Source organism: Oryzias melastigma, linkage group LG23 (genome assembly GCF_002922805.2).
Source record: "Oryzias melastigma strain HK-1 linkage group LG23, ASM292280v2, whole genome shotgun sequence".
Taxonomy (NCBI): Eukaryota; Metazoa; Chordata; class Actinopteri; order Beloniformes; family Adrianichthyidae; genus Oryzias; species Oryzias melastigma.
The window spans coordinates 12,681,571-12,700,182 of NC_050534.1; the positions used below are offsets into that span (position 1 = coordinate 12,681,571).

Here is an 18,612-nt window from a genome sequence, read left to right on the forward strand (position 1 = left end):
CTTTGGAACACAAAAGGTTTGTTTGGTTACAAATATGTGCAGAAAATCCGGTCTCTATTGCAGGTGGGAATCTGAAATCTACATTTCTGCATTTGCTTACTAACATCTCTGAAGTGCATCTTTTCTCCTGCACCCTTTTCATCTTCTTTAGCGGGTGTTTACCTACTTCTTATGAGTGCTCATCATCATTACATTAATTACCCAGGCGTTAGCTATGAATTTTCAGATTGTTTTTCTTGTGTCCCATCTCTCCCTGCTTCTTTTCTATCCTCCGCCTTTCCCAGAGAGTTTTCTAAAGAAAGAGAGAAGGCCAAAGCGCGTGGCGACTTCCAGAAACTCAGAGAAAAGCAGCAACTAGAGGAAGACCTAAAGGTGGGCTCTTGCATTTTCCTGTTTTTAGTGACTTGCACAAACCAAGCTTATAGCTCTGTGACATTTATTGTGCTTTTTCTGCATTTTAATTGTAGATTTGTGCATTTAAAATGCAAGTTCTTTGGCTGTGTTAAAATAGAACATTTAAAGACCCACTCCAATGAAAATTACATTTTAAATATGTTTTGGGGACTTAAAGGAAGTGTATGTCATTCACCATTTTACTATGTTCAGGAATTTTTCAATTTTGAAGTACTGACCCTTCAAATGTGTCTTAATACAGGGCTATTTAGACTGGATCACTCAGGCTGAAGACATTGACCCAGAGAACGAAGAGGAAGGTTTAGATGACGACAAACCGAGAAACCGTAAGTCCCTGTGCATCCAAATGTGTGTATTTCCCCGTGAAAGAAAACCTCATAGAGTGCTGATCCAGCTGTTTCTACTGCATTGTGGTTTGATTAATGAACTGCCGTTTGGTGCCTGTGTGGAAAATGTTGTATTTTTAGGGGGCTTTAACAGTTTGTGAAGAACTAGTAGAATGTAAAGATACAAAAAAAAAAAATACATGTTTCTAATACAAATGTGAAGGTCACAGTGTGCTTAAATGTAGCCTTTTTGTTAATAAAGTTCATACATTTGATGAAAAAACAAGTGATTAATGCTCAATTTGGGACAATCCTTTTAGATATTGATATAATAATAAATACTGAACTTATATATCTCTGATTTAATCAAACAAATACTAACATACTAAAGGTATACACCTGAAGAAAGTTGTGTACTTTTGCTGTGACAGAAATAGGCACACATTAATTAATATCCTGTCTCTTTATGGCAGTAAAAGAAAGCCTCACAGGACACACTTCTCCCCAGACCTTAACTGTGTTTTCTGAGTCAAGAAGAGGAAATCTCACTGCAGGTTATTAAAAAGCAAAATAATAAAATCTTCTGACTGTTTTGACGTTTCTAGAGTCCTGAGCAAGCAAATATCCACAAATATTTGGATTACGATCTATCAATACCACAATGCACAATCTAGCAATTCTGCTTGAGGAACATTCAGACTCATTTTACAAATTAGGTCAGGGCTCGGCAACCTTTAACAGTAAAAGAGCCATTTGGTCTCGTTTTCTACTGATCAAAACCTAGAAGGAGCCGTATCTCTACCTTTTACCTGTAGTAGAGGTCAAATTTAGTAGAGGCCAAATCTAGCTTGTTACGTAATTATTAGCTAAACTCCAAATTAGCATAAAATTCCTCAGTAAATTAAATCAACCAAAGATGTTAGCATGTTGCTAAAAGAAAAGCTAAACTCTAAATTAGCATTAAAACTCCAGTAGATAACAAGTTAGCCAAAATTGTTAGCATGTATTGCTAAAATATTAGCTAAACTCCAAATTAGCATAAAAACTCATTAGAGGCCAAATTAGCCAAAAAAAAAGCTAGCTTGTTGGTTAATTACTAGCTGAACTCCAAAATTGCCTCAAATTCATCAGTAAACTAAATTAGTTAAAAACGTTAGCATGTTGCTAAAATAGAGGCTAAATTATCCCCCCCAAAAAAACTTACGTAGATAATAAATTAGCTGAAAATATCAGGATTTTTTCTAAAACGTTAGCTAAACTCCAAATTAGCGTAAACCAGTGGACAAAAAAAATTGGAAAAAAAACGTTAGCCTGTTGCTAAAATGGAAGCTAAATTACCCCCAAAAAACTTAAGTAGATAACAAATTATCTGAAAACATCAGGATTTTTCTAAAACATTAGCTAAACTCCAAATTAGCCTAAAACCTCCAGTGGACAAAAAACTAGCAAAAAACGTTAGCATGTTGCTAAAATAGAAGCTAAATTACCCCCCAAAAATCTTAAGTAGATAACAAATTAGCTGAAAACATTTTTCTAAAAACTTCCAGTGGACAAAAAACAAGCAAAAAACGTTAGCATGTTGCTAAAACAGAAGCTAAATTATCCAAAAAAAACTTGAGTAGATAACAAATTAGCTGAAAACATCAGGATTTTTTTCTAAAACATTGGCTAAACCCCAAATTAGCCTAAAACCCCCAGTGGACGAAAAAACTAGCAAAAACGTTAGCATGTTGTTAAAATAGAAGCTAAATTATCCTACAAAATCTTAAGTAGATAACAAATCAGTTGAAAACATTTTTCTAAAACATTAGCTAAATTAAAAATTAGCCTAAAACCTCCAGGGACAAAAAACTAGCAAAAACGTTAGCATGTTGCTAAAATAGAAGCTAAATTATCCTACAAATTCTTAAGTAGATAACAAATTAGCTGAAAACATTTTTCTAAAACATTAGCTAAACTCCAAATTAGCCTAAAACCTCCAGTGGACAAAAAACTAGCAAAGAAACATTAGCATGTTGCTAAAATAGAAGCTAAACTTTACATTTTTTGAAAATTACTATTATCTTACCTTTCTTCAGCCACCATGGAGAGATAAAAGAGCCACATTAGCTGCAGGTTGCAGACCCCTGAATTAGGTGAATACAAAAAAGCTGAAGGGCCCAGAAGTCCTTTGCGTGGGCTATCAAGCCGTGGAGATCAGTCAATCTGCAATTTAGGTTTATCAAATGGCTTTACTTAGGCCATTATGTGTACATGATCTGACAACGTGATTGATTCCCATTCAACAGAGTTCGCCATCTGTAAGATCGATGATTCCTCTGTTTGTGAAGGTGAAAAATCAAGTCGCTTGCTATTTCAATTGCTCCCACCCTCCACTTCAATGGATGGCTTCTTCTGTGGGAAGATGAATGACGGCAGCGTGTCCCTGCTGCCCGGAACACTTTGCATATAGACTTGAGTAGAGTACACCTGCCATAAAAAGTGATGAGAAACGGAGAATGGAGGAGAATACTGCACCATCTAAGTATAGTTTATTGTTTAGATGATTATATTGTCCACTAAATCATACATAAAGATTTCAGTTCTGGATGTAGCTTAATTCATTTGGAATCAATTAGCACATTCACCTTCCTAAACATTTTTAGACAACATTTGATAAGGAAATCATCGTATTTAGAACCAATCAAACCATTTTATTGTAATAAATTGCACAAAATTAAGAGTATAATGAAGATGCATTAGCAGATATGTGTAGAATTTTGTTCATATTGCAGTTAAGTCTTGTTTTAGACCAAGAACGTTTCTTTAAATGCACAAATACTTCAAGGTATTTTCAGTTGTTTCCATTTTTTTTTTACCCATTTTACTAAATCAGAAAAGAAATAAAGAACAACAATGCCATACTTTGGAGCACAGTTTCATTTAAAATTGCATTTATTTTATTTGATATAACTGTACTTAAATCTTCTTTCATTGGTTTTCTTTAAACTGTATGTTTTATTCTCACTTTCTACCATCTACTTTGTCATTTGGTTCTGGCTTCTTACTCTTTGTGGTACAACTTTTAGGGTTATTTGTTTTTTCCGTCACCGGTACCGAGTCACTTTGTTGACTCAGAACTATTTATTAGTTTTCCTATGAAATGTTTTCAGTCTGGAAAAACTCCTGGGAATTTCCAGTCAGGGTAATTCCATCAGAGAGTTTTAATTGGTTGAAAAGTTCAAGCCTGTTAACCTTTTTGGGTATTCATGTGATTCATCTAGGGGGAAAATAGAACTACGTTGAATTAGTTGAATTACTACAGATATTTTTTTTTTTTAACTTGGCTATAAAAATGTCCATTCTGTTTTAGTTGACTAAACTACCAAACAGTTTTTCCCTTTCTACAAATGTGTTTATCGACGTTTTCTGCAGGAGGAGACGTTAAATGTTATTGTTTTTTAGAAAATAGCCTATAAAATCAGTTTTTTTTTCTTTTGATTTACAACAGTTTTATTTGGAAATATTAGCTTAAAAATAAAATCTCTATTATTTACAAAAGAAGAGCATCTAATTTGAAGAGTGATGTGGTCAATCCTACAATATGATGGCTGTATAAATACCTATAGAAGAGTGAAGAGGCCATTGTGTTCAGTAAAGTGAAAATCAATAGGCTTCTATGAATGGTAAAATGTCTATAATAATATTTGATTGTCAGTTTACAGTTTTTGTGTATTTCTTTGTTGTGGTGTTGTGCTCTGTGTGAATGTGTGTCTTGCTGAGCCGTGCTCTGTGTCCCCAGGTAAAAATCGTCACTTTCTCTCTCTTCGTGGAGCAGTGAAGAAAAACGCGGCTTTCCTTCGTAAGGCGTGTGCGTTTGCCTGCATGGTCCAGCGCTACTTTTAAGAGTTACTGGATTCCGGTTTTTGCAAGCAGACTGCAACCTATCTGCTCCTTTTTTTTTTTTTTTTTCCCCCTTTCGGCCTCTTCTCCTCTCTTCTTTACTCATTCTCCCCCCTCCACTTTAGCAACGAGTCTTCTCTGCACCTTTCACGGCTTCCGAACCCCCATAGGGCAGCCTTTCTCAACACTGTAAAACCCTCGTTTTTGTCTACACCTTCAGCTGAACAAAAGCAGTGATCTATTGCATTGAAGACATGGCATTTCTACCCCCAAAATTACATGTCTTCATTGCGCAGAGAGCTCTACATTGTAGCAAATGTTGCTTTAAAAGTTGCACTTTTTTAAGCAGATATAGCTGGGAGACGACTTTACAGTGTTGAGATGAAAGACCTTATAGTAAGAAAGGAAACCAAATGCATCTGCCTGAATAATCTGAAAAACTAGCAAGAGGATAGTGTCATCACAGACCGAACTGGAGCGCTGTTCACATGCACTCCAGCCAAAGACATTTGAGTTTGAGATGACACAATCCTCTGCTTCTTTCAGATTCCTTTCTCTGAAGTCCTCCTGCATCACTCTGAGCTTCAATGATGTATTTGAAGATGTGTTTTGGGGGAGAAAATCAAACAAAACTTGTATTGAACAACTTTACAACCTGTTCTAGATGCCTGCATTTGAGTTGAGTGGGAGTTCAGCCTCTGCTTGGATAGCATGTCTTCTGATTTAAATGTTCTTGCTAACAACTATTGTTTGAAGTTGATGAATGAATATAAGACTTTGAAAAGTGACTTATTATGATTTTCTTTCACCTTTTTCTTTGAAAACAAATTTGTGACAGAACATGGGTGATAGCAAATCCACAAGCATGAAATCTATGTATGCGAGAAAGCAAAAGGTGACTATATTAAATCTTTGTCTCATCACCGAATACACAGAATACCACCCTCTTGTAGCTACAGTCACAGGTTTTCATAAAAGTCAAAAATGCAGTATTTTTTGTTCAATACTTTTCCCCTATATTTAGGATTTTAGGTCTAAATCACATCAAATCTCTGGGGCCAGATCTGGCCCTCTGGGTAACTATATCTGGCCCTCCACATAATTTTATTTTATTGTTATTAATGGCCCGATGTTATTTTGCGCTTATTTCTAACAGGTAAAAATTTTACAAAACATATTTTTATGGAGAGTAAAATATTGAAAGTTATTCGAGGTTTAAGTTGGTTTATTCTGGAATAATATTCCTGCCTTTTTATTATTCATAGTTATGTTAAAAAGTTACGGTTTAAAACTTTTCAAAAAATTTTTTAGGCTTCTTTGAAGTTTAGCTAATATTTCAGCTACATGCTAGCTGTTTGGGTTAATTTTGGCTTTTTAAAGTTTTTCAGGCTATTTTGGCATTTAGCTAATATTTCAGCTACATGCTAGCTGTTTGGTTAATTTAAGCTTTTTAGGCTGTTTTGGAGTTTAGCTAATATTTCAGCTACATGCTAGCTGTTTGGCTAAGTTAAGCTTTTTTTAGGCTGTTTTGGAGTTTAGCTAATATTTAGGCTTCATGCTAGCGGTTTTGGCTAATTTTTTTTTTTTTTTTTTTACGTTTTTAGGCTGTTTTGGAGTTTGACTAATATTTACATGGTAGCTGTTTAGCCTAGTTTAGGCTTTTTTTGTCATTTTTTAGGATATTTTGAAGTTGAGCTAGTTTTTCAGCTACATGCTAGCTGTTTTGGCTATCCTAAGTTTTCTTGTTTTGTTTTGTTTTTTAGGCAAATGTGGCTTTTAGCTAATATTGTAGCTGGCTATCCACTTCAGTGTTTTCAGCTATCAATTTCAACATCTTTAGTGGCTAAATTCAGCTTACAGCATTCAAACTAACATTATCACAGGTAATTCTGCATATATAGTTCATAATTATGTTTAAAAAGTTACGTTTTTAATGTTTTAAAATTTTAGTTTTAGACTGTTCAATAAATGTTTATCCTATTCAGCCCGCGACTGAGGTGCGTTTTGGATTTTGTCCCGTTTTGCGATTGATTTTGACACTCCTGGTCTAAATGCATTTAAATACATTTGATTTAACAGAAAACCTAAAAAGAAACACATAACACACTATTAAAATAATGAAACAATCTGTTGTACCTGCAGGCTAATGCAAAACTGTTTTACAGGCTGTAAAACACATTAAAATACTGTAATTCTGCTGCTAAACATCAATGACGGCAAGTAAAATGAGATTATATTGTTTAATTCTTTTTGGTTTACACAATTGACTGTATTTGAGAACTGGACTGAGTGACCCCTCCCCCCTGGTGTTCCAAACAAGAAGTACATGCTGGCTCCAAAAAGCCAAAATCCCATAGAATTTTATTCGGAAATAAACAGCTGTTACTAAGTCATTCTATTTGTCAGAGTTGCTCTGCAACATGTTTTTGTTGATCCTATTTTTTTTTATAGTGCTAATTATTTTTGAGTTAATAACTGGCCAATCAGATGCCTCAATAAAAGTATGTTGCCATGTGTCAAATGTTCAAAACGTTTCATTGACAAATTCTCACGAGGCTGCTTTCAAGCTTTAGGGGGCGTGGCCTTCCATCAAGCTCCTTCCTTATTGGCGAGAGAAAGTGGTTGCCATAGAAACAATGACTCTGACCAGCTCGCACCAATTACTGCTTACTGACGTCGCCTGGCTCCAACATGGCGGCGTCCATATTGTGAAAAACGGCAACTGAACTGAGTTCATTTGGTGGGAAGTAAGACTTTTTTGGGGGTGATGTCACACTAACTCAATCCAGTTCTCGTATACAATCAATGATTTATAAATGTAGTCAATATTGTATTTTTGGAGACCATCAAACATTGTAGTTTATTGACACACACCAACACTTAATGCTTCTTTCTACTGAAAAAAAAAATGTAACGCTTTGTTTCAATCATTACATTTCATTCCCTACAGTCATTGTTCCGCCTCACACTTTCCATGTTCCTTTTTTTCATCTGGTTCCTTGTCTCGGTGTCTTGAGGTCTTTGGGATTCACTCTAACAATAGATATTAAACTAGTTCAGAGTTCCGTGGAGGGGAAGGCAGCGGGCTGCCTCTGTACAGTTTTTGAAAGGATTTGTCCTCAGGAGAGACCAAGGGGCTTCGACTGCTTTTAACTGAGTGCTGTAGCAGCAGGTGGCACGTGTCGGGCTGCAGAAACATCCAGTGTTCACAGCTGACGCTTAAATGCTCAGAGACCCTTCTGATCTGTGCAACACTGGACCCATTCATGACCAATCTGTGTGTCTACATTCATTGGCATTTTGCATTATTTTGTACATTTGGGCCCTTTTCATTCTATAATATGGCAACAATCATACTGTGAGATACGTCTTAAATGTTAGGAAGTATGGTATGAAACACTCAACTCTTTGAAAACTTAGTGTATGACTCTAAACAGGAATAGGAAGCCATAAAAAATGGACAGATGGAGGGTTATATTTTTGTTTAAACACGTTATGCACTGTAGGGCTACCACCATCAATCGACAATTTAATAGTCGACTAGTCGTTACTTTATAATATTTGGATCAGAATGTAGTAAAGTTGAGCGTTATAATGGCATTATTCTAGCTTTTTGGACTATTTTGACATTTATTAAGGTTTTTTGGGGGCTATTTTGGAGTTAAGCTAATATTTCAGCTACGTGCTAGTTTTTTTTGGCTCATTTAGGCTTTTTTTGTTTTGTTTTTTAGGCTATTTATGAGTTTAGCAAATATTTCAGTTACATGCTAGCTGTTTTAGCTAACTTAAGCTTTTCTTTTTAGTTTTTTAAGCTGTTTTGGAATTTAGCTAATATTTCAGTACAAGCTAGCTGTTTTTGGTAACTTAGGCTTTTTTGTTTTTTTGGCTATTTAGGAGTTTAGCTAATATTTCATCAGCATGCTAGCTATTTTAGCTAATTTAAGCTTTTTTTTGTTTTTTAGGCTGTTTTGGAGTTTAGCTAATATTTCAGCAACAAGCTGGCTGTTTTGGCTAACTTTGGCAGTTTTTATTTTATTTTTTTATTTTTTGGCTAATTTTGCATTTTAGCAGGCTATCAATTTCAGCATCTTCAGCTAACGTTACTAGCTTACATCTTATAGTTTTTAGTCAGTACAAAGCTAATAATGGTTAAGATGTGTGTTTTAAATCCACTTTATGCATGACGTGATTAGTCGAGTAGTCGGAAAAATTAATCGGTGATTAGTCAATTATTAAAATAATCGTTTGTGGCAGCACTAATGAGCTGAGGGTGTGTTTGGAGGTTGTTCTCAGAATGCGTTTAGGTTGACAGGACTGGGCTGCAACTTATAAACAAAAAGTAAATGAAAAAAGTGAAGAGCAGTACATCATTTTAACAGGGGAAATCCCCTCATCTATACCTCCGTCAATGATTATCCCTCATCTCTTCTTTACCATTATTCCCGTCTGCTTTCTTATTTCCAGTCATACCCACTGACTCATTTTACTGATATTACAATATGTTTGTCCTGCCAGTATTTTTTCATATTTGCACATCATCACATGCTTGGCTGACATGTTGACGACGCTCATTACCATTTTATAACTTGAGAAAAATGGAGGCTTTGGGGAGCCTTCGTCTGCAGATCTGCATAAAAATTTAGGAGGGGAAAAATTTCCACACCATCATTTTCGAATCCATGCCTGCAATGACGACTCAGCGTTCTTCATGATGTTTGATGACCAAAGTCTGGAATCTACATTATGTTTTGCCTTCAGCCTGTTGCTCATAAGAGTACAAATAGGTTCTTTGAAACAATTCTTCTTTAGCTTAGAGCCTATAACGTGAAATAAAAACTTCAAATGTTTTGTCCTTAGATCATTGATGATGTATTTTAAGCTTGAAAATCAGTTTTTTGCGTTTTTAACATGTCATTGTAGCATTTTCCTCCTGATAAGGGACATATATAAAGAAAATGTATCTTAAAATTGGATTTTTTTATTCAAATTATTGTGAATCAGGAGCAAACTGGAGAAAATAGACAAATAGATCCAAGTACGTCTTTTTTTCCTCATCCAACCTTGCATCTGGCTCAAAACTGTACAACTTGATAACTCCATTTTTGTTACACCGCTAATATTATGTTGAGGCTGTAAGCTAGCAGGAGAGTGTGTAAACAGACTGATGATGGGAAATGGGGGTGGGCTTACTCTTCACTAATAGTTCTGTCCACAATTCAGAGGTACTGCCGCTCTGCAGAAACTATGTCCTTAAAAACATTTTTTTTATATAGGCTAAAACAACAGATTTTTACTTATTTCATGTTTTTTTAAAGTATTAATTCAGTGACTGTTCATTTGCACCAAAATTTAGGGGCAGGGCCTTATTGCTTTCAGGTGTGCAGCTGGAGTTTCCAGGCGTTTTCAAATTTCAGGTACAATTAAAAAGAAGGAGCGCTAAAACTTTCTTTTTACTGACTGGTTCCGTCTCCTTTTTTTTGTTTTTCTTCTTCCTGCATCTGTCTCTTAGTGAGCATGCCAGCCAGTGAGAATGAGTCGGTCAACACAGACAACCCCCCAGGGGGAGACGTGGAGGGGGAGACCTGCTGCACCCGACTGGCGTAAGTATCTCCTCGCCGTCTCCACCTCAGGTCTCCCAGTCACCTCCTGACAGTCCCATGGATGAGCTCCAGCCTGCATGTTTGTGTTTTTTTTCCTCTCTTTGGGATGGCTGTGTTAGCCATGGTACAGCCGGTTCAACATCCATGCCTCTATCCTTCATTGATCTGACTAAGCCTGCCCTGTCTTTTCAGGCTCACTAAGGTTTGTGAGCATTCATGCACTAAAGGTTGTCTGAGCAGGGTAAAAGAAGTTGTCAATACAATCCACTCTGATAAAAGTTTAACTAGCGTGAACTTGGATAAATCTATAGAAGCCATAATGTTAGATCACATTTTTGGTGTTTTACAGAGAAAAATATACATACCGTATTTTCTGGAGTATAAGTCGGACCAGACTGTAGGAGAAAAAAAAAGCATAACATTGACTGTATGCAGGAGAAAGTATGTGAACCCTTTGGAATTAATATGCATAAACTGGACACACAGTTGTGTTCAATAAAAACATGAAAAAATAAATTTGTGTTTTTCAGCAGGCAATGTTTGTCTCCATTTTTGTGATTTAGATTGAGATTAAAAAAAAAATACATAATGTGTCCATTTTGTACAGAAATGTAAGTACTCCCAAAGGGTTCACATACTTTCTCTATTTACTTTTTAATGCTTTTAATGAAGTTGAGAGATCAGGTTTATTTATCTTTTTTAATTTAAAGTGATTTTTACCTTCTCTAGCAGAAGTCAGTCTTTTAGTGGTACTTCCACGTTTCTGTGACCCACTTTGATGACTTCCTGTGCCGCATTAGTCAGAAGAAGGAAAAAATAAAATAAAAAATATTAATATCTTGATGCAAATAAGAAAAATATCCTGAAGTTGAGGAGAAAAGGGATCAGATTCTCCGCCATGTTTGTTTCGAACGGCACTTCTTCTTCTGCGCTGCCGTCAGCCGCACCTACAGTGCCCCCTAGCGGTTGTTAGTGGAAAACTACAACCCCTTGCCAAACGATCCGAAAAACCACGATTTATACTCAGAAATATACGGTATTTGAAAAAACAAAAAATTGTAATTGAACCATGTTTAGTAACCTCTTTCACTTTCCTTCTCGTGTTGCTGCTCTGTCTCTCTCCTTCCTTATATTTCCTGCTAAAAAGCTTTCTTCCTGTCCTGTGGGAGCTCAAAAACAGCTGACTCAACCTGACTCACTCCTGTTCTCCTTTCATTTTTCTTTTAATTATTCAAACAAGTGTGTTCCTTTTATTATTATTATTATTATTCTGAAACACAAGATCTCAAAAGAGCTATGAATTTTGTTATTTTGGTAAATATATACAGTATATATGTGTGTTTTTTTACAGACTTCAGCCAAAAGGCTACATAGAATATTTAAATGACATGTTTCTTTCTGCAAATTTTTAATTTTTTGAAATGTTGAGATATGATGAGTATTTTTTAAAGGGCAATCAGAGGTTTATCCAAACATTTTTTACGCATAATGCAGTAGTTTGGGTAAAAAAAAATAAGAAATCTAATATGTTTCTTCCTGATCTGATTCTCTCCAAATATTTTGAGAAAAAAAAGACTTTTGTTGTTTGTCAGTTCCCCCCCTGTGCTTCAGAGAGATCCCTCTGGGCTTCAGATACTTCAGTAACTGCTGATCTCATAATGGAGACAGACACATGAAGAGAAGAAGTGTGTGTACTGCCAGGTCCCATATCCAGCCAGTCAGTCATTCTATTCTTTCGCTCAGGCCGTCAGTGGGACATTTCATTACTTCAGTCAGTCGTTCAGTCAGCCGCTCAGCCAGCTGGTCACACAGTTCAACTATTTTTACCTAGAAAATCAGTGATCACTTCCTAGAAATTCAAATTAGATTTTTTTTTGTCATTGAAAATTATTTTAAAGACCCACTCTGATCATCTTTGGGGCTATTTTAAGTCTTTTTAATGTTTTTTAAATTATAAATCCACTGTTTTTAGCCAAAAAATTGTCATTTTCTATTTGAAACTCTGATTCTCTATGGTTTCAATAAATAAAAACTCAGAAATTGAGTTTTAATCTTAATTATTTGCATACATATCCACAATTAAAACATGTTAGAACACCAACATTTTTATAGGGACTTTTATTGGGATGGGTCTCTAAAAATGTGTATTTTGGTTGTGAAAACACTTTATTGTGCCAAACAGCTTAAGGTAACACACAGGAATCTTCTCTACTGTCTTCTGTGAGCTCTTGTCCTCAGTTTTCTGTCTTGTTCATTTTACTGTTACAGTGGTGAACAATCAAAAAATCTTTATTTAAAAACAGAGACTGAGATTAATTGGCAGAAACCCAAACAATCATGATTAAATTTTTAATATTTTGACTGGATACCACTGTATATGTGTTTGGAGGGGGTTGATGACTACTCGTGTTATTGAATTGTACCGCTAAAAGCAAATTTGCATACAGTTTCACAGGGAAAAGATTTTACCTGAAATAAAATGTAAATACATTTGGGGAAAAAACTAAATAATCCGTTTCCCTTTATTTCTCTCAAATCACCCCCTTCATGTGTGCTTGTGTGTGTGTGTTGTGTGTATAATCCATTCTGTTTTCTGTGTTCCAGAATTAGGATCTCCAAATCCAAGTTCAGGTTAGTACATGTTTACCACCGTCTTACAAACCACCGGCTCTGATGTCTCTTTTACAGTTGTGTGTGCTGTGTTTGTGTGTAAGTATTTGCAGGAGTCTTACACACTTTTATAACATTGCTAACCAGACTTAAATTAACATAAATACATTTATTTTCCTTTGGAAAACTTAATCCAACCTCTTTCAATTAATTAAACTTCTAGGGATGCAACCATTCTTTTTTCCCACCATTTGGTTCAATTCTCAATTTTTAGGTCTTGGTTTTGTTTCGGTTTGATATATAAAGAAAAGAAAAATCCATTTTTTTTTTTTTACTTTAAAGCAATAAAAGCTTGTAATAATAAAGTGAACCTTTTAGGTGACTTGTATTATGCCTGGTTTAATATCATAAAACAATACAAAACATATTGGAATTTTGTACAACACAAGTATTTGACATTTTCTCTGAAAACATATACAAACATATGAAGTATGGATGAAATTATTCGCTTTACCCACAATTCAGGTTAATTGTGTAACATTGGGATTAAATATTTATCGAGAAAAATCTGCTACTACTGTCATTTTGTAGTCCAACAAGTCAAGTTAATGCTAAAAAATAATAAATAACTCGATAAAAACATCCTAAAAAGAGAATAAATATGAAAAAAATCATTGAATTTCAGTTTGCCGTCCCCTCCCAGCCATGTTAAAGTACTGTTGAATTATCTGAACAATTTTTACTCATAAATAACATAATAACAAACTTCCACTTACAAGTTTAGCATTGCTTTAAAATAAATTGCCATAAGAAGCAATGAATAAATGGCGGATAATTACCTTTTTTAATAGGTAACACATTAACTGACTTCTAAAAATAAGTTTTTCCAAAAATGTAAATTAGTTTTTAAATTGTTTTAGTGGATTAAATGAGACAATACAGAAATTCTAAAACAAATAAGGCAGAAAATGGAAGAAAAAAAAGATAAAAATTTAACATAATTGTTTAGACTTTTGTACATCCACTGAATTAAGTATATAAAACTTTTTACAAACGGTTTATCTTTCCAAACATAGAGAGGCTGTTCTTTACTGATTTAAATTAGGATATTAAATCACAAAAAAAAGCTTAAATACAATAAATAGTAGAGTGATTTAAATATTTACTGGTTTCTTACTTATTTTTTTTTCTCTAAATGTTTTGATAGTATTGCCACAAGTAATTATGAGCTAGCATGACTGGTTTTAAACACAGACTTTTTCTCGAAAAACAGAAAATAGGTCCCATTTAACTTCAGTTTTTAAATTATTGTTCTAAAAATATAAATAAGTTACAAATATTTCCCTTTTGTCTTTCATCCGTTGCAGAAATGAGATTTTTCTGCTTCACTGCTTCTCCCATGTCAGAGCAGCAAAAGCTCAGGCAGTCGCCTTGGTATCGTTTATTGTCACAACAGAGCAGTTATGAAATTACAGCTGTCAAATCAGAGTAAAAGCTGTGAAAAAAAGTGGAACAACATTTTTTTTTTTTAGTTTGGCATGACTCCATTTTGAACCTTAATTAGTTTAAACGTACAATACAGAATATTCTAGAGGGTTGTTTTATGGTGAATCTTCTTTTCTTGAAAATTATTTAACAAAATTAATATTTTTTTAATGTTTCTGCCTTTAAATCCTCTCGTTGGTGTTCTAAATGACTCTTTTCCACAGATCTGTGCTGGGATGGCTGATGACTTTTTTCTCGCTCTTTCTCTTGTGGGTGGCCACCTTCCATCTCTTCCTTCCATCCTTTCCTTTCTCTTTTACTTGGCTCCATCCCAAACTCTCCTACTCGTTCTTCCTTTTAGCTTATACCCAATAAAGAAAAACTGTCTTTCCTCCTCAGTCGTTACTCCCGAAGATGGAACAGGCTGTTCAGGAGGAAGTGCCGCGCCGCCGTCAAATCCCAGGTTTTTTATTGGCTGGTCATCTTCCTGGTTTTCCTCAACACTCTGACCATCGCCTCTGAACATCACCGGCAGCCTCAATGGCTGACAGACGTACAAGGTAAACATATTTTTAAAAGAGAACATTTTTATTTTGTATTTTTCTAAAAAAAAAATTTATTTATTTTATTGTTTCAGACATAGCCAATAAAGTATTACTAGCACTTTTCACTGGTGAGATGCTGTTAAAGATGTACAGTCTTGGTCTCCAGGTAAGACTCTCAAGAACGTGCTGAAACTGTGAAACTTTTGACATGTCTTTAAGACGAGTCCTTCTCCCTCTACAGGCCTACTTTGTTTCCCTCTTCAATCGGTTTGACAGCTTCGTAGTGTGCGGAGGAATCCTGGAAACGATCCTAGTAGAAACGAAGATCATGTCTCCTCTCGGCATCTCTGTGTTACGATGCGTACGCCTGCTCAGAATCTTCAAGATAACCAGGTTAATTCAACTAAAAATATGTTTATGGGAACTTTTTTGTAGAAAATAAGATGATAACTTGTCGTATCTTCTTTAGATATTGGAACTCGCTGTCCAACCTGGTGGCTTCCCTCCTCAACTCCGTTCGATCCATCGCCTCCCTGCTGCTCCTGCTCTTCCTCTTCATCATTATTTTCTCCCTGCTGGGCATGCAGCTCTTTGGGGGAAAGTTCAACTTTGACGAGACACGGCGCAGCACCTTTGACAACTTTCCTCAGTCCTTGCTCACCGTGTTTCAGGTAACAGCGCTGCGACCGTCTCTTCTGCTTCTTTCTTATTCCATTTCCAGCTTCAGTCTTAATTAAAACCACATTGTCTCTTTGACTTAAGATTCTCACAGGAGAAGACTGGAACTCTGTGATGTATGATGGCATTATGGCGTACGGCGGTCCGTCCTTTCCGGGCATGCTGGTCTGCATCTATTTCATCATTCTCTTCATCTGCGGAAACTGTATCCTTGAAGAGTCTTGGCAGAATCAACAGCAGCTTTAGTGCCACACTCATGGAAAGATTCTTTATTGTTCTTAATTTATACAAAAAAATAAGTAATATAATGAATGTCCAGGTGGATGTTGGGGTCTTGTTCACGAAAATTGGAGCGCCGTTGTTCAGTCGCGGTCCGTTATGGTGAAGAGAAAGCTGAGCACATAAAGCTAAAGTCCACTAGCTTGATGCTAACGCTTAATAGATGGCTAATGCTAACGCTTGGTCGACGTAAACGAACATTGCTGACTAAATTAACATATTTATAAACTCACAGGGATTAATTTTCCAAACATTTTTAAGAAAATATTTTTAAAGTAACAATTTGTGGTCAAAAATACTGTTTTTCCCCTCATACTTTCTTCTTCTTCTGGAATAAGGTGAAATGCTATAGCGCGATCGCCACCTAGTGGCCAAACTGAAACGCCATCCAGGAGAGGCAGAAAAAATGTTAGAGCTTTTCCTTTTGAGAAACCATGTAACACTGTTTGATATTAACCATCTTATATTTTACTAATACATTTTACAGTATGTGAATTGTTTCAGATTAATATAAATATATTCAAAGCATATAGTAGATTATTAACGTATTTCTAAGCAAATATGTATAAATGTGTAAACTTAAAAGTGAATTGAATTGAGTGGATTGAAAGAATCGGAAAAAAAATGGAATCAAATCTTGTGAATGGAATATAATCATTTTTGGAAATTCTTGTCAATACCCAGCCCTACCAAAACGTACATTTCTACGTCTCTCAGCTGACCTAGGAACACCTCAAAGTCCCGCCAGAGGAGGAAGTGTCCAGGACAGGGAAGTTTGGGCATCTTTTCTTGGATAGATAAGAATTTAATAAGTTAAAACCCAAACAATTTTTGTTCAGTATTTCTGTTTTATCACATGTTCCCCTTCAATCCAATATTTCGGAGCTATCCTTCACATACCCTCTGACCAGATATCCTCCTGAATGTCTTCTTGGCCATCGCTGTGGACAATCTGGCAGATGCAGAGAGTCTGACCTCGGCCCAGAAGGAGGAGGAGGAGGCAAAGGAGAGGAAGAAACTGGCCAGGTGACACTAAAAAAAAGAACTTGAGGGAGCCATTTACTGAGCATTAAAAAAAAAAGGCTAACTATATTTTTTTGCCTACTTTAAGAGGTTGAGGGAATAGCAGCAGCTTGTTCAGTCTCAAAGGCACCAAGGGAGAGCTTAAGCTGCCTGCAGCCCAGATAGTCAGTAATGCCAAAGCTGACACTCAGTCTAATTGAATCTTAAAGCAAAAACCGCTGAAGAATTACAACAAAGTACTTCTTATTGAAAAGAAAATATGACCTTTTTTCTGCTTTTCTTTTCTCGTCTTGTAATAAAAACAAATTTAAGGTAAAACATGTAAAAGCGATGCATGTTGTTCCTTTTTTTTAGGCTTGCTAGTCCTGAGAAACATCAAGAGAATGAAAAACCACCTTTAGAGGAAAAGAAGAGTGAAAAGATAGAGCTGAAGTCAATTACCTCCGACGGGGAAACCAACACGGCTACAAAGGTAAACACATTTGTGCGGGAGAGTGGGAGAATTTATGATATTTGTTCCGAAGATCGTTAAATAAATATTTGATTTTTTGGCAGATCAACATGGACGACTGCTGCGGAGATGAGAGCGAGGAAAAGAACCCGTATCCTGCAAATGATTACATAGGTAACACACTTGGATGCAGAAGACAAATTCAGTGTTTGCTCGTTTCATTTCTCTTATTTCCTCTTTCTTCTCTGTTTCCGACATTCTTCGAATCAGGAGATGATGATGAGGAAGAACCAGAAATGCCAGTGGGCCCAAGGCCGCGTCCGCTCTCTGACATCCACCTAAAGGAGAAGGCCGTTCCCATGCCTGAGGCCCGCGCATTCTTCGTCTTCAGCCACACCAACAAGTACTGGGAGCCATTTATCTTATAACGTCTTTGTTTAAACTCTTTTCATCCTTTATATTTCTTTGTTCTTAAATCTATCTTTTTTGTTTTTTTAGATTCAGGGTTCTGTGCCATAAGATCGTCAACCACAACATCTTCACCAACCTCATCCTCTTCTTCATCCTGCTCAGCAGCATCAGCCTCGCAGCGGAGGACCCGGTCAAGAACGACTCATTCAGAAACCAGGTGGATTTAGCGTGATGTGATGGAGAATATTTATGTGTAGGATTTTTATTCCATAGTTTTAATCATTTTCAACCATCTAGTCACCAGTATTGCATTAGTATTTGCTGCGTTTTTGGTAAATTCTTTCTTAAAACTATAGGATTACTGTATGTACACAATAAGACTTAAGCTTAAGACTGTCATCAGCTGCCCACTAACATTTATTCTGAACTAAACGGATTAAAGATTAAAGAATTTAACAAAGAACCAGATGTTCTATGAGATTTCTTCATGTAACTAACTTACTTTTGGAGAAAAACTGTTTATTTTAGTCTTTTTTTTCCTGTAATGTAACCAAATTAGACGTAAAAACACAAGATAATGGTTTCTTCCTGTTAGTTACATCAACTTAAGAAAATGCGTCTTTTTTCGAAACTCAAATTTGAGCTTTTTATTCTTCTAAGATAAAAATGTAACTTTAATTGGAGTGGATCCACTTGCACAGTTAGATCCATTAATTACTTTGTTTTCCTCGTCTGAGCTGGTATTTGGCTCAGAACTGGATTTTTTTTGCTATGCTAATGTTAGCTTAGGCCTGTGAGGTGCTATAAGCTAAGCTAGCAGGAGCGGCTATGTCCAAATTCCCTCTAAAAAACTACTGTATATAGTGAAGGACTATGTATAATTTATACACCATGGTCACTACTTTTTT

The 18,612-nt window shown here is 35.8% G+C and overlaps 1 protein-coding gene and 1 long non-coding RNA gene across 13 annotated transcripts in view; one reads left to right on the forward strand and one right to left on the reverse strand.

Annotated features, from left to right (window-relative positions):
- The window catches only part of LOC112156859, a 67,497-nt gene extending 55,948 nt beyond the window's left edge, over nt 1–11,549 (reverse strand). The window contains exons 1-2 of the long non-coding RNA XR_002921060.2: nt 10,943–11,549; nt 10,588–10,617 (exon numbers count right to left, since the gene is read on the reverse strand). This is a non-coding gene — a long non-coding RNA (uncharacterized LOC112156859). The remainder of the gene's footprint in view (nt 1–10,587; nt 10,618–10,942) is intronic.
- Nucleotides 1–18,612, forward strand: part of cacna1c (calcium channel, voltage-dependent, L type, alpha 1C subunit) — a 190,283-nt gene that overhangs the window by 135,414 nt on the left and 36,257 nt on the right. For 11 of the 12 annotated variants that reach the window (XM_024289135.2, XM_024289151.2, XM_024289126.2 and 8 more), the window contains exons 9-22: nt 285–372; nt 656–740; nt 10,132–10,222; nt 12,827–12,853; nt 14,717–14,877; nt 14,955–15,028; nt 15,104–15,255; nt 15,332–15,533; nt 15,625–15,745; nt 16,731–16,845; nt 17,197–17,314; nt 17,398–17,467; nt 17,564–17,696; nt 17,792–17,921. In XM_024289135.2, coding sequence (XP_024144903.1) covers nt 285–372; nt 656–740; nt 10,132–10,222; nt 12,827–12,853; nt 14,717–14,877; nt 14,955–15,028; nt 15,104–15,255; nt 15,332–15,533; nt 15,625–15,745; nt 16,731–16,845; nt 17,197–17,314; nt 17,398–17,467; nt 17,564–17,696; nt 17,792–17,921 — 1,567 coding nt within the window. The remainder of the gene's footprint in view (nt 1–284; nt 373–655; nt 741–10,131; nt 10,223–12,826; nt 12,854–14,716; nt 14,878–14,954; nt 15,029–15,103; nt 15,256–15,331; nt 15,534–15,624; nt 15,746–16,730; nt 16,846–17,196; nt 17,315–17,397; nt 17,468–17,563; nt 17,697–17,791; nt 17,922–18,612) is intronic. The other variant, XM_024289219.2, reaches the window with a different exon arrangement.